Source organism: Anomaloglossus baeobatrachus, chromosome 2 (genome assembly GCF_048569485.1).
Source record: "Anomaloglossus baeobatrachus isolate aAnoBae1 chromosome 2, aAnoBae1.hap1, whole genome shotgun sequence".
Taxonomy (NCBI): domain Eukaryota; kingdom Metazoa; phylum Chordata; class Amphibia; order Anura; family Aromobatidae; genus Anomaloglossus; species Anomaloglossus baeobatrachus.
This window is the reverse complement of record NC_134354.1, coordinates 345,247,126-345,267,906: the sequence shown is the minus strand read 5'-3', so window position 1 is coordinate 345,267,906 and position 20,781 is coordinate 345,247,126. Positions and strand designations below refer to the sequence as shown.

General features: G+C 44.9%; 1 protein-coding gene across 5 annotated transcripts in view; it reads right to left on the bottom strand.

Annotated features, from left to right (window-relative positions):
• Positions 1–1,899: 1,899 nt before the first annotated feature.
• Positions 1,900–20,781, bottom strand: part of EYA3 (EYA transcriptional coactivator and phosphatase 3) — a 191,040-nt gene continuing 172,158 nt past the window's right edge. For 4 of the 5 annotated variants that reach the window (XM_075335963.1, XM_075335967.1, XM_075335964.1 and 1 more), the window contains 3 exons: positions 12,092–12,213; positions 10,693–10,793; positions 1,900–3,070 (listed from right to left, as the gene is read on the bottom strand). In XM_075335963.1, coding sequence (XP_075192078.1) covers positions 2,990–3,070; positions 10,693–10,793; positions 12,092–12,213 — 304 coding nt within the window. In that variant the 3' untranslated portion in view covers positions 1,900–2,989. The remainder of the gene's footprint in view (positions 3,071–10,692; positions 10,794–12,091; positions 12,214–20,781) is intronic. The other variant, XM_075335965.1, reaches the window with a different exon arrangement.

The window sequence follows — 20,781 nt, the reverse complement described above, 5'->3', positions numbered from 1 at the left end:
CGCAGGTTTCAGCATGCACAGACACTCCCCATGTTATCCTATGGGACATGGGGAGTGCAGTGTCCATGCTGCGGATACGTGCGGCTGCGGAACATGCTGCGCATGTCCCGCAGCCGTACTTAATTGCATGTCAATTATTTCTGCGGAATTACCTGCAGAAAACCTGGCCCTCCACTATGGAGATAGGGCCAGGACTTCCGCAGGTAATCCGCATGAATGTCCGCAGGTTTACCGCAGCTATTTCGCTGTGGATTCCGGCGATCAGCTGCGGGAAACCTGCGGCCGTACCTGCGGATATATCTGCAAGAGCGAGCTCCCGTAGGCACATAGCCTTATGCTGGAAATATCCTCTCCACTGCTGCTGTAAATCTGCAGCTATATAGCATGCGATAATCTGCAAGGCTGTACAGAACCTTCATGTGTGCTGTGTACAGGAAAAGACCAATCCTTGTGTTTTAGATCTATGCCTCCATTTGGCTCACAAAACTGCATGGGTGATTCCCGTCAAATATCCAAATATCTGTAGTCCTAAGTCGAAGTACATTTACATGATATTTTTAAGGTTTTTTTTCCATAAATCAATAACAAACATGAAAATAAAAATCTTTGTAATATATCAGAAATCCGGTTCCTTCTCCTGAACTTTCTCAACACTCTTAATTTATGGGTAGTGAAGGTTTTATGGACCTTACAGTAAAATGTCTGTATCTAGGGCCTCCCTTCTCATCCCTCTACATAGAATTTTAAAAGCAACAACTCATCTCTCCTAGTAATAGGAAAATATGCCTTCACTGAACACATTTTATTCATGAACGGAGATTGAGAGATCAGTCTAAGATAAGAAAGAAGCAGACTTCTCAGATAAGATATATTACGGAGTTGCTTATTTCATGTGTACTATTGGTTTCTGAAATAAAAACGTAAATACACAATGAAAACCTTTTGCAGCTTTAAAGCATGGTATAGGTGTGCAATTTTCCATAGGCTAGAAACATGTAAAGGATAAACCCTGCCCCCACAGATTCATTAAAATAAATGTAGAAAAATTATTCAGCTTACAAGCTAAATGAAAAATCATTTCAAGGAGGATGCTTAGGTTGCTTGCACTGGATTTATTGCAGGCAATGTTTTCCTGATGTTCAGTATGTGTTCAGTAATGATGTGTTTTATTTTGTTTCGTAAAGTGACGTTTATATGAATTTTAACACTACATAATACCATCATGGCTGCCAAACTGCGGCTGCATAACATGCTGGTGGTTTAGCAGCCTATTTAATTCGATGCTACAACTATTACTCTAGTAATAAAAGCAACTCCTACTTTCTTTTATATCCTATGGACAGTGCTTCCCTAAGTGCCTTTGAAGTGGCCGATTCGATCGTCACGACCTGTTAATGCTGCTGGATGCCTCCTGAACAAAGCTGTACAGAATGGCTACTTGCAACACAAATGTTACACCCGGATGGCTTTAATGAGGCTCTCTCTTTTGGAGTAGCTATATGAATGCTGCTAAAAGGGAAATATGTATGGAAGCTTTGAGTAAGCGATAAACGTTTGCTGCTAATGTGTGAATGAAGTGCCTTTACAAACGCTGTAAAAATAAATGTACATAGTAATATGTATGTAAAATGTTACTGCCATATTAATATGTTTTTCATTCAAGTTTACAAATTACAGTATTAATAAATTGTTATATATATTACAAAAATGCCATTTTGTGAAATGTTAATGCCTCCTTGGTAAAAAGATATTGGGACTTCTCATGGTCAGTAGGGGGCTGATCAGCTTTATCCTTTTGCCAGATGAGATTACGGTAGATATATTTTCATCCAAAGGTATTTATGATATTCTCAGAAATGATGCATTCAATGTTGACACTGATCCATTTACAGTTTAATACCAAGTAAGACATTTTATTCCTGCACTTGATAAAAACAATATTAGGCAATAATGGAAACATTATCAAATATTAATGGGTTTTCCATTTTGAGGAAAGTGGAACCCAAGTGAAACGCTCCAATATAAAAAAAATACAAAAACTCCCAGACCCTGCTGCAAGGGTCTTGGCTCAGACCATAGCAGCAATGCGGAGCCAGTGCTGGACCCAGGGAGGGCAAGTAAAGCTCTGTTATTTTACATTTGGGATCTACTTTACTGAAAGTGGAAAACTCCTTCAAGGTCTCTTTCTGCCACAAAGTGTTTGTGTTCTTTGTTGGCATTAGAATACGAGATGTAAAAACAAGACAGAAGAAAATAGAGAGGGGAGAAAAAGGTTTTAATAAGTTACCATCTTCCAAGATATAGAAAAGGGAGTCTGTTCCCCCCTCCCTCATCGAGGTATTTCATAAAGTTTTCCAGAATGGTTATCAAGAAGACAACAATATAGACAAGCCATTATGACTTGTGTTGCTGCTAAAAATCCAAGATAAAATGTACAATGCCCCTAATCTTCATTCAAATTAGGAGAGCTGATAGACTGAGTCTGATGCAGACCGTATCCATCCGTAGTTGAAAATCTTGGGACTTCATTTGACATCAGGATGAAATACAGAATAAATCAGGATCCACTGCTACATTCACGGCTCATCAGATATTACCCAAAAGGTGTCTGCTTTCTATATATTCCATCTTATTAATGATGGCAGATACGTGTTACTTAAGAGGATGCCTATAGTGATGACACAAAACGTAAGATTGCAGAGGTAGGTGGCATGTTAAATAGCAGGAGACTGGGGGAATAGTATGGCTATCTACTAAAGAGGTAGGTGATGGGAGAGACAGCTGGACATTCCGCAATACTGAAGGACAGAAACATGAATGGTTGCTCATCCATGAAGGCCACACCTTAAGGGCTTTTTCCTCTTGCAGGAGGATGGAGGCAAATTGATCAGATCAAACTGATGTCTTTATAGACTAATAAATGTAGTTCTGCTTTTCTCCTTCCAGCAGACCTGATGATTCATACAAGAGTCCATGTTTTTCTGGTACCTCACAAAAAGTCCAGCTCCAGAGCTTGATGTAGAGAGATGAGGTCATTATGATTTGTGATCCTCCAGAAAGGCATGTTGTGCTGTTCAAAAAGGAAAAGAAAAAAACAAACAGAAAGTTAAACCCTTCTTCAGTGCAACTTCACATGTCAATGCAAGGTCATATTCACGTTTTAGTTGTACAGTGCAGTGCTTCACTCACACATTGTATTCATAATAACCAAAACCAGCCCATTAGGTCCGCAAAGAAAAAAACGGACAGCACACAGTTGTCGTCTGACTTGCAATCAGTGTACCGATTGTTTTAAATTAACTACAATGGTTATTTAAAGAGACAAATCCAGCAAACGTTTAGGGCTTGTGCAGACTACAGTATTGTTTGCCAGTGTGCTATCCGTCAAAAAAAAAAAAAATTTGTATCACATTCAAAACAATGTTATTCAATGGGAGAAAATACAGTCATGTGTACCCAGCCTAAAAAAAAAAAAAAAGAGGCCAAATTGTCACATCAGATTACATAGAACATTCATTTTATTTACAAATATTAAGCATTTTACTGGAAAATCTAAACTTTAGGCTAGGGCCTCACAAAAAAGATCATCAGATGTGATATGCTATTGACCCTCGGCTCGTGCTCTGCTGCCAGTGTGAGCAGAGTGTCATTATACTGTGATCCAATCCTGCCATCGGCTCTGGATACCCAAACTACTGTAATGCCCTGCACATGAGGTAAGTGACATAGCATTTCAGAACGATACTACATTTCTAATTGGTGGTAATTGCTAATATTATTATTATTACACCTACTATATATTGGGATAGGATCTTGGAAAATGGAATACCCCTTTAAATGAATCTGATCAATAAACAGCATAAAAAGAAAAAAAAATCAAAACAAGAGAATTACGATTTTTTTTGGCTGCAGCAACATTGCAGTAAAAGACGATCAAAATATCGTATCGACCCCAAAATGGTATTCATAGAAATATTAGCTCAGAGCCCAAAAGATAAGCCCGCACACAGCTCTATAGCCCAAAAAAGGTCACAGAAAATCAGGCCAAAAACAAAACTAAAATTCTCTCTCTTACAAATATCCATTTGTTTTTTTTCATCATTTTTTAAATAAAAACAGATAGAAAACCATAAATGTTTGGAGTCTGTGTACTCGTACTGACCTGGAGTATCATTTGGCCTAGTCAATTTTACCATATAGTGAACATGGTAAATAAAAACCCCAAACAACAATTGTGGAATTACACTTTTTTTTTTTTTTCAATTTCAACACACTTGGAATTTTTTTCCCACTTTTCAGTACATCACATGATAACATGGTGTCGTTCAAAAATACAACTTGTCGAGGGGGGAGCCGGACATGCCTGAGTGAGCTCCAAGTGCCAAGGAACAAATATTCATTAATCCAAAAGGGGTTTTAAGTCATCCACAGCCCAGATCTCTCCTCATCATCCAGTGCAACATCTGGTCCCTGAGCTAATTTTGGTGAGCCTGGGAAATCGCTGCATTCCACAGCCTACCTGGAGACTCGCGACCGAGTCCTCGTGTTCGTCTGTCTTGAAGCCAGCTGCGGCTCCTTCATGCAGCAGTGGTCCCCCAAGTGTTGGCCTAAGAAACTGGAGGTCAAGGAACGCTTTGGTGGGAGGATTCACCTGCACCTCCGCTGCAGACAACTGCATAGCATATACTAGGCATCAGTACCCACACAAAGGTTGTGGTTTATATACTCAGTGGTTCCTCTGCTCTCTGATCTCGGTTGCTGGCCCTGGCAGTGTCCCTTCAACATTCTCCTGCCCTTAACCTCCTTGCAGCAGGAGGCTAGCAGTATGCCTTAATTGTTCTGGCCTTCCAAGAGAACCCTTCCATATCTGGGTGACACAGAGGCTCTAACCCCCTCAAACAAGACAGGATGCTCCCCAGCTCCATCACGGAGACCTGAAATCACTTGGCACTGCAAAAATTAACAATTCTGATTAGAACAGAAATTGTTTAAAAGAACTGAAGTCCTCAGTGGTTGATACCTTTTAATGGCTAACTGAAAACATGGTAATAATAGCAAGCTTTCCAGACTACTCAGGAAACCTGAGTAGTCTGGAAAGCTTGCTATTATTACCATCTTTTCAGTTAGCCATTAAAAGGTATCAACCACTGAGGACTCTCAGTTGTTTTAAACAATTTTTTATCTCTACTGGCTAACATGGTACAAAGATATATTTTACCTGATTAGAACAGTTCCCTGCAGTACTTTGCTGACACCTAGTGGCCACTCATTATAATTACTCATCTAACCAGGAAAATCGGTTACAACTAATACTTCTTCACACCTTCAATCATATTTGATCCCTGAACCTGTCACTAAGTCAACCTGATATTGCTGAACCTAACGGAGCAAAACCTGGGATTTCCGTGATGACTTAACCCTCTCTCCACTACACCATGTAAAGCTCAATGCGCATTATGCTCGGATTTACTATAATTACCAGATTGTCCTACAATTTTATAACTGCGTTCATGAGACCACAAAAAACTGTTTCAGTGAATCCTAAGGCTACTTTCACATCTCCGTTTTTTGCTATGCGGCACACTCCGGCACTTTGCAGGAAAATCGCAACCAGTTTTTTTTGCTGCCGGTTGCGATTTTCCTGCATAGACTTTAATTAGTGCCGCATTGTGCCGCATGGGCTCCCGTTCGGTCCGGTTTTTGCCGCATGCGGCAGATTTAGCCGATGCGGCGGCCGGATGGAACGTTGCCTGGCACGTTTTTTCGTGCGGCAAAAAAAAAAACGCATCGCGCCGCATTCGGCCGAGGCGGCGCATTTTTCAATGCATGCCTATGGCGGCCGGATACGGCGCGATGCGGCAAAAACCGCATCCGGCCGCCGCGTGCGTTTTTTGCCACTGCGCATGCTCAGTAGCATGCCGCAAGCGGCAAAAACCGGACTGGCCGCAAAGGAAAAACTTATGCAAAGGATGCGGTGTGTTCACCGCATCCGTTGCATAGCTTGCACAGCCGGATTGAGCCGCAGAGCTCAAGCCGGATGTGTGAAAGTACCCTAACCTCAGGAACCAACCTCCAGCAGACCTTGGTGACATGTCTTCCAGATTTTTTTCTCCAACTGAGTCATCCTGCTCCACTTCACCAAACTGTGTTGGCCCAGAAATGATCCCAGCGACCACATCCAGGATTTCGAGACCTCGTAACGTGAACCATACCACGTTCTCACAGTTCCATAAATATACAAAAAGACTGGCCCGGCACCTCCAACAGGTGTGAACAGGTGCTAGCTGAAAAAACAACTACAAAACTAGCTGCCCAGACATGGAGGTTTTTAACCCAGATAGTGACATTTCAGGTTAGGTTCCCAGTATACAGAGATTACCTTGCCATAATTACCGGGCTTACATACAATTGGCCAATACATATGCTAAATAGCTCTTTTTTTCATATATTCCTATAGCAGTAATGCAATACCAGATTCCCTTATTCACTGTTGGCATTTTAGTGCACAGCTGTAGGTGTTTTGTAATTATCACAGTTTCAGTCTTACAGTTATTCAAAAATTTTAGATTAAGTAACTAAGGAGCTTAGAAATTAGAGAACTGGGATCTCGCACCTCCGTCCTCGAGGATAAGGCTAAGTTCACACTTCCGTTGTTTTGCATCAGTCACAATCCGTAGCCTTGATGAATTACGGTATCCTGCAAAATATTTTGCAGGAATCCTGTTTTTCCCCATAGGCTTCTATTAGTGACGGATTGTGACTGATGATGCTGCATTGCATCCGCTGCGTCGCGGTCAGTCGTTTTTTAACTGACCGCCGGGCGGGAGCAACGCAGCCTGTAACGTTTTTTGAGCAGCGCGATCCGTAGGATTTCGCTGCGCATGCGCTCTGGCTCCCCGCTCCCGTAACCAGGATAAACATCGGGTAACCAAGCAATGCGCTTTGGTTAATTACCCGATATTTACAGTGGTTACGGGTGCAGGGAGCCCGCGCTAAGCTGGTATCCAAGATAAATATCGGGTAACCAAGCAAAAAGTGCTTTGCTTTTAGTTACCCGATATTTACCCTGGATACAGTGTGCAAGGAGGCCGACACTTCACCACTCGGCTCCGCCCCCTCCAGCACTCCGCATGTGTACACACACACACACACTTGTCTCCAGCCCTGCAGTCCCCGCGGCACTGACGTCCTCAACTCCACGGCCCCGCTCAGCTCCGCCCCCTCGTGCTCCGCCCCCTCCCGCATTCCGCATGTACACACGCAGACACACACACACACGCAGACACACACACACACACACACACATACACACACTCACCTGTCCCCAGCCATGCAGACCGCGGCACTGACGTCCTCAGCTCTGCCCCCGAACTCAGCCCCCCACGAACTCCGCCCCCCCCCGAACACAACGGAGTCCGACAAAGAAATTCTTTTCTTTGTCACCGTTGTCATCCGTTGTACAATGCATCAGTCACATGCGTCAAGCAACGCATGTGACTGATGCAAAACAACGGAAGTGTGAACTTAGCCTAAGATGGACTCTACTACTGCAGCCCTTGTTAGCCACGGAAAAGAGATGGAGATGCTCCAAAAAGAAATGTACTCCCTTAATAACAAATTGAAATACTTTGACAATAACGCTAAGAGGAATAACATCCTCATCAAATGCCTGCCTGAGACACTCACAGCTCTATTTCAAGAATTCCTTCCTGGAATCTCCATAGAGCTCCATGAATATTGTCTATCTCGAGGCATTTGGTTTAAAGGCAAACCTGACGGCCTTAGTAGGGACATCATTCTCAAACTCAATTTCTATAAAACAAAAGAACTCGTACAGGCAGCATGGAATTCCTCAACCCTGAAATACCATGGTTACTGATGTGAACGTTTTCCAGATCTGGCAGCCACAACCATCAGGAAGAGACAGACTATGGAATCATAAATGGAAATTCTCCGCTCCAAAAATATCATATACCGCTGGGGATTCCCTCTTAAGCTGATGTTCATCTATTTGGATATGGTCACCTGGTCCTCTTCCCGAAAAGTGCCAACCTGAGCCTCACTAAATTATGGCTCCTGGCACAATCCCAATCACCAACAACTTTACCTCCTCCACAGCAATCTATAAACTGTTGCTCCACATATTCAAGCAGGACCCACCTGTTCCTGCTTGAATTAAGATTACTTATTTCTGGCTCCACTTTACCTTCATGACAGATAATTGACATGTTTCTAAGTAGTTTTCTGCAAAAATCCTGTTCTTACTGTAATGTTTTCTTAAAAGCTGTTTAATATTAACAGTAAAAGATTGTTCCCTTAATGCTTAAATGCCATAACTGAATTACCTTCTTTTCCGATGCCATAAAATGTTCCACAGAAAATGATCCGCAACAAAAAATGTAAGCGAATTCATCCAATGGAAGCTCAACCTGATGTACACAGCCTATCGAACTGAATCTCCGCTGTTACTCTGCTGCATCTTCAGGATGGATACGTGCCCTCTCCTTGTGTTGATCTAATTTACGGCTGACTTTCATTGTTGCTTACTTACATGGGACTTCGTTCTAGTCTCTCAATGTTATATATTTGATTGCCTAATGTTCTCCGGGCATTTCTTAATAGTTATAGAACCAAAAAAGAATATAGCCAAAACCACAAATATAATAAAATCATTTAATTTTTATTGTCACAATATCATAAAAACATCAAAAAAGGTTTAAAATGATGATAAAGAGGGGGGCTGACACACGAATAGAAAATATCAGAAAATACACATAGTGTGATGTATAAAAAACACAAGATGGCAATATGACTCAGGATATGGAGCAGGTGCAGGCAAAGCAGAAAATCACCAAGATTGATAAATATGGCACCTATAATAAATACTATAAATATGAGGTGCAAATAATGCCAAAGTGGTCTATATTATAGTGCATAAAAAGACATGGCGATGTAAATGCGCCAGCATCTCACCATACCCACAAATAAGCGTAATATTACATGTGGGCTCTATCTAAGGTAAAATACCAAAATCAAGAGCAAAATAGGAGCCCAAAGACATGAAGAGTAATACCTGTAGCCATCAGTGTGAACAATTGTGCCAGCCAGCCGACCCAACACGTGTTTCGGAGATCCTTCGTCAGGGGGCGTGTTTTTTTTTTATTTCTTAATAGTTCTAGCCATCTTGTCAGGGACTTGTTTGTCCTTAATCTCACATTTGATCCTCTAGTGTTGAAGCTCCAGCCTAACTGAGTTGTGCTCTCCTCTCCCCAATCTTACTTTACTAATACGCGGCCTGACTCCAGGGCTGTACTTGCCATTCAACTCTGCAATTCAGCTGACAATAGTTAATCTGGTACATCTCACATTCGACAGCAGGTTCATTACCGGTTACGTTTACCCAGCTCTAATTCCCTTAAAAACCTACATGACCCTCCAGTGTGCTCAGCCACCTTCATTACTTGCCATGCTCCTCCCTTCCCCTTGGCTACACATTGCTTATGTCATTCGCACTTGTTTAACTGTCTTGCTTAATTCAACCTTTCACCTTCTTACTTGCTTGAGGATGACTAAACTAACAGCTCCCTAATAGAAGACCCGGAGACTAATAGGCCACATGTGAGGCCTTGATTTATGATCGAAATATTGCCGACTGAACTATTACAATGTGCGAGGTCTCAACTCCCCGCACCAAAACATTCTGCTACTATAGATTAGGGATGAGTGAACCTAAACTTTACAGTTCGGGGATGGTAACGAACACAGACTGTGTACGTTCGGTACCTGTTCAGGTTTGTCATTTGAAGAAGGCTTGTTGAAACAAATAAAACAAAAATCACACTTTTCTTTTTTACATTTTCCGAGACCGTAGCATTCTCATTTTTTGGGATCTGGTATGACAGCTTATTTATTGCGTCCTGAGCTTTTTAAAATCATACAATTTTTGGGTAGATGTGACACTGTGATGGCATTTTATTGCAATGCTGCGTCAACCCCAAAAAATAAAATTCTGGAGTTTTGATTTTTTTCTACTTTACCGATCAGATTGATTTTATATTTTAATAGCTTGGGCAATTCTGATCTCGGTAATAGCAAATATGTATATAATTTTTTTTTCCTTTTAAAAATGGTTTACTGTTTTTTACTGATTTTACTAGTCCCCTTAAGGGACATTATGCCTGCGCTATCCGATCACTTCTGCTGTTCAGAGCGCTCTGAACAGCAGAAATGCTGTGTTCCTGTGAGTACTGATGCTCTGCTGGGATTCACAGGAAGTGTATCATGACAGAGACAGAGGTCATAATAATAATAATATTAATAATAATAATAATAATAATAATATAAGCTGACCCTACACGGTCAACGCAACCGATTGGCGCCCCATGATCGCGTCACAGGGCCATCGATAGCAGCAGGTAAAGGCGCGATTCCTGCTGTAGTGCGTTCGATTGCACTGTCAGAGTTTGACAACGTGATCTACCTGGTCAACAGGCGTGGGTGGATCACTGATCCACCCGTGCCTGTTAGGTGCATATGTCTGCTGATCAAATCAGCAGACATGTGCAAGGAATAATGCAGGCTCGCCAGGTGAGCCCGCAGTAAAGGGTGGGAAGTAAGCTAGGACATATAGGTACATCCTAGGTTGTAAAGGGGTTAACTTAAACCAACAACACTATGCTTCATTTCTTGTACCTGTTTGGCAGCCATTTCTTCATCCCGACCATCTCCAATAACCACATAGGTAACCTTCTTTCCAAACTTCGTTACTATTCTTTCAAAACAACTTTCTTTCCCTAGAAGTATAAGCAAATATAAAAAAAAATGCAGACGAAAACATAAGATCATAAGTGTTCTCATCTCATTAGTGTTCTGTGAATTTTAAGGACAGAACATGTACCCAATAAAAATCTATGGTGCTTTTCACATATCCTTGGATTTTTGAGGACCATGTTTCTGCAAAAACATCATGGAGACGTAAATTTTTGGTAAGATTCAAGGATCAAAATTACCTATACAAATCTACGGATCTGTGAAAATCACAGACACCACACAGACGAGTGCTGTCCATCAGTAACATTGCAACAAATAGAAGGTTTGAAATTTTCTTTTTAGTTAAGTGATGAAACACTTATGGTGAAAACTGACACACGGACCATACACTGATGAAACTTGGGACTCTTTATGGGAAAAGTCAGTACCCTCTGAATGAGGCCTGAGGCAGAGCAAGCCTTCTACAGACAACATGACAAGGAAAAGCTTTTTCGTCTACCTGGTACATGAACATAAATGGCATGTTACCACATCAAACCTACCAGCAGTACTCAGTAACTCCCCCCAAAAAACAGGGCAAGTCAGTGGGCAGCCATATCATATGTGCAACTTGTAAAAGTACAAAATGTCAGGGGGCCTACTTACCACCTTGAAAGTGGCTTTCTCCTGTATGCAGCATGTAAGGAACTGAACTAATGAATTTCAGAGCTCAAAATTACTAAGAAACAGTCAGGAATACACAAGGGGATACTCTATGGTGAGATTTGGAAAAGCAAGGGGCCCATATTCTGTTCTTTCACAGTGGCTACTCTGCTGGTTGTAGATAATTTGTCTTTAATGATGGGTATGAAATAAAGTATATGGATACAGACATGATCATTCTCACATTATAATCCCAGCTGAAATCATAATGCTAGGGGTAATTTATTACCCCCTCTAGGCTAGAAAACTGGAAAAAAGAAGAAAAAAACAAAACAAAAAAAATAAAACAAACAACTCACAAAAATTTGTCAAGAGCGGCATTGGCACAAAATTTGGCCTATTGTGCAGGCCCTAACACTTTAAAAAAAAGTGGACAAAACTTAGCAAAAGGTTAGAGGCTTACTGTACCATAACGGTACACCAGCAAACATTGCCAGCTTGCATGATATTTTCCACTGCACAAACAGCCCAAATATGTGTCCTAAAAAGCATGAGGTTCTTAATATATTTCACTTCATGGCAATTTACTCAAGATACAGTATCAAGCCTACCATATAAAATGCCAGTCTTGATTAAATTCCCCAGTTTTGTGCCTTGGAAGCATACAATATAATGTTACCTATTTTTGTGGCACTGTATATATTCTCAATTGGAAAAATTTCCCCCAAGCCATACAGTAAAACTTTTGCAAGTGCTGGTACTAGTTGTGTCGTCGTTATTAACACATTAACACAGTTCTTTCTGTCAAAAGAAAAGAAAATAATAAGTTCAGTAAGTAAGCAGAAGAAATACCAAAAGAACAGCCATTACAAGAAAGCCATTACAATTACAGTAAAAGTCAATAATTGCATGCAGTTAAGAGATGTTGCCTCCCACTAAGTGGACGTACCATAATGTCCTAATCCAGGTGATCTAGCCATATTGGTGTACCCGGTCAAAGGCACTAGAACTTTGCTAATGCAATCAGCTGCAGGTGCTGGCTGTAATATACTGTATACTATAATATTGCTGCCCAGTCCATTGGATACAGGGCTCTTTCATTCCATCAGCACAGCATCGCAGTTGCTTTTATATTGATGCAGCAATGGGGGCGCGCTAATAAAAGCGCCCATGTGTGCCATGAATAAATGCCTGGTGGGATTGCATATCCCCTTTCCCACTGAAAATTAAAAAAATAAATAAATAAAATCAAAATTATACATGTAGCCCAACATTTTTCAAATAAAAATTACTAGTCCTACAAAAAAAACTCACATATAGCACAATAAAAAAAAAATGTAGATTTTTTTTGTTAACGCACCATAAAATCTGTTTTTCAGTCTTTATAAGGGGACACAGGACCATGAGTTAATCTGCTGCCACCTAGAGGCTGACACTAGTATTAGAGAAAAAAAAAATAGGCTCCGCCCTAGCAGACTTTAAAGGGGTGGTTCACCCATATTTTTTATTGTCTAGATCGATATTATATTGAGAAACAATGTTTCTCTCAAATACCTTGTGTTGGCAATAGTGCCTGTGAGAGGCGCTATTGCAGACCGCTGCTCCCCGTCCAGTGACGTACCCGTCCAATGCTGCCTCGTCACATCCGTGCAGCCGGCTACATTCTGAGCCCATCTGCTCCCTGCTACCCACTCCCTCACAGCACGTCTCTTGCTTTCAGCGTTTTGCGAGGAGGGAGGGGGGAGCAGGAGACGCGCTGTGCTGTGCTAGGAGGGAGGAGGAGGGGGGAGCAAATGGGCTGTGACAGCAGTGAAACACCGCTCACAGTCTGGAAGACTGTAGCCGGCTGCACGGATGTGACGAGGCAGCATTGGACGGGTACGTCACTGGACGGGGAGCAGCGGTCTGCAATAGCGCCTCTCACAGGCACCATTGCCAACACAAGGTATTTGAGAAAAACATTGTTTCTCAATATAATATCGATCTAGACAATAAAAAATATGGGTGAACCACCCCTTTAACTTGCCTACTAGCCACCAGCCTCCACAGTTAACTGAGAAAACGGTAAGAGGAAAAAAACCCTCAAAGAATTATAACAGGTTATCAAGAGAAGCGCAACATAAATACATGCCCAGACGAGTAAGCACAGAAAATGAAGAATAGGGGTGGAGCTGTGTCCCCAAAAATAGACCATGCGAAAAAGATTTTATGGAGAGTACAAAAAAAAAAATCTATATTTCCTGTTCGTCTCTTTGGTGGGGGGCTACACAGGACCATGGGACATCCTAATGTTGTCCTTAGGATGGGAGAAAAGAAAAATAAGTTTTCTGTTAGCGTCACAGAACTTAAAGGGAACCTGTCAGCAGAAATTTCGCCCAAAACCTAAAAGATTCCCCCTCTGCAACTCCTGGGCTGCATTCTAGAAAGGTCCCTGTTATTATTGTGCCCCATGTGAGACCAAAATAAAGACTTTATAAAGTGGTACCTTTTTGTATTCAGATACTGTAAATGTGACACGGGGGAGGGCTCTCTGGCGTCCATTATTCTGCCTCCTGGTCCTGTATGCCGCCCCCATCGCTCCTTTCCATAGCTGATGCACCGCCCACTGCTCCAGCCATCCCCGCTCATGCCCAGTGCCAGTCTCAGGGGACTGAGCAGTGTGACCGCTGGTGACGTGTGCGCAGGCAAGTGATTATGGGCGGGGCTGTGATTGTTATCAGCAAGTACCCGCCCATAATCTCGTGAGCGCGCAAACCTCACCAGCGGTCACACTCTGCTCAGGGTAGTGCTAGACTGTATGGGCTGCTTCCAGGGATGACGTCCCTTTTGTCACGTGATAGTATTTTGAACACGCCCCTATCACGTGACAAAAGGGACGTCATCCCTGGATGCAGCCCATACAGTCTAGCACTACCCTGAGCACAGTGTGACCGCTGGTGAGGTTTGCGCGCTCACGAGATTATGGGCGGGTACTTGCTGATAACAATCACAGCCCCGCCCATAATCACTTGCCTGCGCACACGTCACCAGCGGTCACACTGCTCAGTCCCGTGAGACTGGCACTGGGCATGCGTGGGGATGGCTGGAGCAGTGGGCGGTGCATCAGCTATGGAAAGGAACGATGGGGGCGGCATACAGGACCAGGAGGCAGAATAATGGACGCCAGAGAGCCCGCCCCCGTGTCACATTTACAGTATCTGAATACAAAAAGGTACCACTTTATAAAGTCTTTATTTTGGTCTCACATGGGGCACAATAATAACAGGGACCTTTCTAGAATGCAGCCCAGGAGCTGCAGAGGGGGAATCTTTTAGGTTTTGGGCGAAATTTCTGCTGACAGGTTCCCTTTAAAAGAAAGGCTCAAGCGAAAGCCTTTGCAATAGTTACCTGCAAAATCTTCCTGCCAATACCTGCATCAGCCAAAGCAAAAAGTCTAGACGATGTAAAACTGTGAAAAAGTATGAGCTGATGCCCAGGTAGCCACCTTTCAGATCTGTAGAACAGAAGCCTTAAGACAGTCCCCAATGCCCACGATGAGAGTGCCCTGATGAAGAACGGGGAAGCACTAGTCTTTAAATTATAGGCTTGAGTAATAGTTGACCTGACCAAGAAAAACAATAGTCGCCATTGAGGCAGACTGGCCTTTACAAGGCCCATTTGGCATAACCAATAAGGAATCAGAACGTCTAAACAAGAGAGTGACTGATATGAAGTGTCGGACAGCTCTGACGACATCCAAACTGGGAAGCCTTTTCTCCGTCAGGTGAGGCGGCACAGGATAAAAAGGAAGGCAAGATAATGTCCTCATTAAGATGAAAAGAAGAAACGGAATTGGCCTCAGGTACCACCTTATCCTGGTGAAGAACAAGGTAGTGAGCGCAGCACAAAAGGGCCGCCAGCTCAAACTCTCCTCTGAAGGAAGTAATGGCTATAAGGAAAAACCACCTTACAAGGACAGTAGAAACAACCAAATTTTCTTGATTGGCTGAAAAGGTAAAGAGGGACAGGAAGGGCAAGACATTTCCAGTCCTGAAGACAGACCATCACCTGCTCCATGCACGCTATGAGGGGAGAGCGGGCAAGAATCTTTATTGGCATATGGACCTCCGTCCTGTACCTCACCCCTGTCAGGTACCATGGTCCGGCCATCCCGACATGAGGGGCTACAGCCTGAATACCACAGCCTGTTCTCCCAATTGCTATGTGGGTGAAACAGATTGTATAATCACACACTGTTACCCGGGAACCTGATACTTTGAAATGAAAATAAAAGTTAAAACTTAGGATCACTACAGGTCTGATAAAGACCTTTCCTCCAACGGACACTAGAAAAAACGGAGGAGCAGCCAAGGTATAGTCCGCTGGGGAGGAGCACATTTATTTTTCTATGTAATACTAGTGTCATCAGATTAATCCATGGTCCCGTGCCCCCCTCCCCCAATGAGACGGACGAGAATAAAAGATTCTTGGACCTTGGAACCTTGAAACCTTGGAACTAGGTTTTCTCACAAAATGTTTTATTATTGTGCAAAGATGATAATACAAAAAAAATTATAAACATTTGGTATTGTCATAATTCCAACAAAGCTATAGAACCAAAACAACACTTAATTGATAACAGAAAAGAGAAAAAAAAAACAAAAAAAAAAAACGAAATTGCTGTGTTTTTGCATATACCTTCAAAATCAGGGCAAAAAAGAGAATTTTGTTACTTACCGTAAATTCTTTTTCTTATAGTTCCGTATTGGGAGACCCAGACCATGGGTGTTTAGCTTCTGCCTCCGGAGGACACACAAAGTACTACACTCAAAAGTGTAGCTCCTCCCTCTGAGCTTATACACCCCCTGGTAGCCAGTCCTAGCCAGTTTAGTGCAAAAGCTGAAGGAGAATAGCCACCCACAAGTAGAACAGAGTAAGAACCGGAACAACCGGAGACGCTGTCCACGACAACAGCCGGTGATAACACACGGAACAAGAAAATTGGCAACAGGCAGGGAGCTGGGTCTCCCAATACGGAACTATAAGAAAAAGAATTTACGGTAAGTAACAAAATTCTCTTTTTCTTTATCGTTCCTTTGGGAGACCCAGACCATGGGACGTTCCAAAGCTGTCCCTGGGTGGGAATAAACAGAAAAAACTAAGAAGTAGGCTGAGCCTAACTTCACAAGTGGGCGACAGCCGCCTGAATGATGCGTCTGTCCAAGCTCGCATCTGCTGAAGCATGAGCATGCACTTGGTAGTGCTTCGAAAAGGTATGCAGGCTAGTCCAAGTGGCAGCCTGACAGACTTGTTGAGCCATAGCCTGGTGCCTAAAAGCCCAAGAGGCACCGACAGCTCTGGTCGAGTGTGCTTTGATCCCCGGCGGGGGAGGCACCTGAGTACTCTGGTAGGCGTCCGAAATGGTCGATCTAATCCAACGGGCCAAGGTCGGCTTAGAAGCAGAGAGACCCTTGCGCCGCCCTGTGGTTAGCACAAAAAGAGAGGTGCACCGCCTAAGTGCAGCGGTGCGAGACACATTGATCAGGAGAGCACGCACCAGATCTAGAGTATGCAGCGCTTTTTCAAAAGCGATGAACAGGGGCCGGACAGAAGGAAGGCAAGGAAATATCCTGGTTAAGGTGGAAGGGAGAGACCACCTTAGGAAGAAAGTCCGGGGTCGGACGGAGAACTACCTTGTCTTGGTGAAAAACCAAAAAAGGTGACTCCGAGGAGAGCGCAGCCAAATCAGAGACTCTCCTGAGAGAAGTTATGGCAACTAGAAAGGCCACCTTTTGAGAAAGACGATACAAAGAAACCTCCCTAAGGGTCTCGAAAGGGGGTTTCTGCAATACCGTGAGGACCAAGTTAAGGTCCCAGGGATCCCAGGGCCGCCGATAAGGCGGAATGATGTGAGACGCACCTTGCATGAAGGTGCGGACCTGAGCCAGCCGGGCGAGACGCCGCTGGAACAGCACTGAGAGCTGAGACTTGTCCCTTGAGAGAGTTGAGGGACAGTCCTAGCTGCAGACCGGACTGTAAAAAAGACAGAAGGGTCGGCAACGAGAATGGCCAAGGAGAATGGCCGGAAGAGCGACACCAGGACAGGAAAATTTTCCAAGTCCTGTGATAGATCTTGACGGAGGAAGACTTACGGGCCCGAGTCATAGTGGAGATGACTTCAGCAGGAATTCCAGAAGCCGTCAAAATCCAGGACTCAAGAGCCAATTTGAGTGCCGCAGAATTCGGGCGGAAAAACGGACCTTGCGAGAGCAGGTCTGGACGGTCCGGAAGATTCCACGGACAGTTGGAGCAGGTCCGGATACCAAGCTCGCTTGGGCCAGTCCGGTGCAATGAGGATGACTCGATGGCCCTCCATTCTGATCTTGCGCAGGACTCTGGGCAAGAGAGCTAGAGGGGGAAACACGTAGGACAGACGAAACTGGGACCAGTCTTGAACCAGAGCGTCCGCGGCGAAGGCCTGAGGATCGTGGGAGCGAGTCACGTAAACCGGAACCTTGTTGTTGTGACGGGATGCCATTAGGTCCACGTCCGGAGTGCCCCACTTGCGGCAGATTGACTGAAACACTGCCGGGTGCAGGGACCACTCGCCACCGTCCACGGATTGACGGCTGAGATAATCTGCCTCCCAGTTTTCTACGCCAGGGATGTGGACTGCGGATATGGTGGACTTGGAGTCCTCCGCCCATTGAAGGATGCGTTGGACCTCCAACATTGCCAGGCGGCTGCGTGTCCCGCCTTGATGATTGATGTAGGCAACCGCTGTCGTGTTGTCTGACTGGACTCGAATGTGCCTGCCCGCCAACAGGTGGTGAAAGGCTAGGAGAGCTAGAAGCACAGCTCTGGTTTCCAGCACATTGATTGAAAGGGCTGACTCGGACGGAGTCCAAGTGCCCTGTGCTCTGTGGTGGAGATGTACCGCTCCCCAGCCGGATAGGCTGGCATCCGTGGTGAGAATCACCCAGGACGGAGTCAGGAAGGAGCGCCCTTGGGACAGGGAGAGGGGTCAAAGCCACCACTGAAGAGAGCTCCTGGTCCGTGGCGACAGAGCCACTAACCTCTGTAAGGAGGAAGGCCGCTTGTCCCAACAGCGGAGAATGTCTAGCTGCAGAGGACGCAGATGGAACTGGGCAAAGGGAACCGCCCCCATGGAGGCCACCATTTGACCCAGCACCTGCATCAGACGCCTGAGGGTATAACGGCGGGGCCTCAGGAGAGCGCGCACCGCCAACCGGAGTGACAGCTGTTTGTCTAAGGGCAACTTCACAAGTGCCGGCAAAGTCTCGAACTGCATCCCTAGGTACGTGAGACTCTGGGTCGGAGTCAGAGTGGATTTGGGAAGATTGACAATCCACCCGAATTGGGCTAGGGTGGCGAGAGTGAGCGAAACACTCCGCTGACAGTCTGCTCTGGATGTACCATTGACCAGAAGGTCGTCCAGATAAGGAAGCACTGCTAACCCCTGGAGGTGCAGGACCGCAATCACTGCCGCCATGACCTTGGTGAATACCCGAGGGGCCGTTGCTAACCCGAAGGGGAGAGCCACGAATTGGAAATGATCCTCTCCTATCGCAAAACGTAACCAACGCTGATGTGACACTGCGATTGGCACATGTAGATAGGCATCTCTGATGTCGATGGACGCCAGGAACTCCCCTTGGGTCATAGAGGCAATGACTGATCGCAGAGACTCCATGCGAAAATGCCGCACCCGGACATGCTTGTTGAGAAGCTTGAGATCCAGGATGGCCCGGAAGGTACCGTCCTTTTTCGGAACTAGGAAGAGATTTGAGTAAAAAACCTCTGAACCGTTCCTGACCTGGAACTGGGACAATCACTCCGTTTGCCTGCAAGGGCGCCACGGCCTGCGAGAAGGCGGCGACCTTGGAGCAGGGGGGAGTTGAGAGAAAAAAATCTGTTTGGAGGGCTGGAAGAGAATTCTATCCTGTAGCCGTGAGATAGGATGTCTCTCACCCACTGATCGGAGACTTGCTTTAACCAAGCGTCGCCAAAGTGGGAGAGCCTGCCACCGACTAAGGACGTGGCTGGAGCGGGCAGAGAGTCATGAGGAAGCTGCCTTAGTGGCAGAACCTCCTGCGGTCTTCTGCGGACGCGCTTTTGGGCGCCAGTTGGATTTCTGATCCTTGGCTGAGTTAGCGGACGAGGCGGAAGGCTTAGAGGATGACCAGTTGGAGGAACGAAAGGAACGAAACCTCGATTGATTTCTACCCTGGGCGGGTTTTCTGGTCTTGGTTTGTGGCATGGAAGTACTCTTCCCGCCAGTAGCTTCTTTAATGATTTCATCCAGCTGTTCACCAAACAGCCGTGAACCAGCAAAAGGGAGCCCAGCAAGAAACTTCTTGGAAGAAGCATCTGCCTTCCACTCTCGAAGCCACAAAATCCTTGGGATAACAAGAGAATTAGCTGAAGCCACCGTAGTGCGGTGAGCAGCCTCTAGCATGGCAGACATGGCATAGGATGAAAAAGCTGAAGCCTGAGCAGTTAAGGTAACCATCTCAGGCATAGATTCCTTGGTGAGGGAATGCATCTCCTCTAGAGAAGCAGAGATGGCTTTGAGAGCCCACACTGCTGCAAAAGTCGGGGAAAACGCGGACCCCGCAGCTTCATACAGAGATTTGGCCAGAAGGTCAATCTGAGGGTCAGTCGAATCCTTAAGTGAGGTGCCGTCAGCCACCAACACAACGGTCCGGGCTGATAGGTAGACCCTCTGGTGTCTAGGCTTTGGGGAGTGAGACCACTCCTTGACCACCTCAGGTGGAAATGGAAACCGGTCATCAGAACCACGCTTTGGAAAGCGTTTGTCAGGGCAGGCCCTGAGTTTGTTCACAGCGGTCTGAAAACTGGAGTGGTTAAAGAACACACTCTTCACTCTCTTAGGCGAGGTAAACTGATGTTTTTCTGCCAAAGAGAGTTGCTCCTCTGACACTGGCGGATTGAGATCCAGCACAGAATTAATAGAAGCAATCAAATCACTAAGATCTGAGTCACCCTCAGAGAAATCGATGGGATACATAGCCTCCGAGCCCCCAGTGAGGGCATCCTCCTCATCTAGAGAGTCAGCTCTTGAGACAGAGCCGTGGGATGGGGAGGGGGAGGAAACCCTGCGCCTTCTCTTAGAATGACGGGGTCTGGGATCAGATGATGAATCCTCCGTGAGCTCCGATGGACGGCGGTCAGAGGATAGGAGTCCTCTGTCAAGAGTATTAGAGGCACCCTGTGAGAGGGGCTGATGCATATTCATCAAAGTCCTGGACAAAAGCCCCATGGACTCAGCAAATGACTGGGATATGGACCTAGAAAAGGACTCTACCCAGGCCGGGGGTTCAATCACAGGTGCAGCAACAGCCTGAG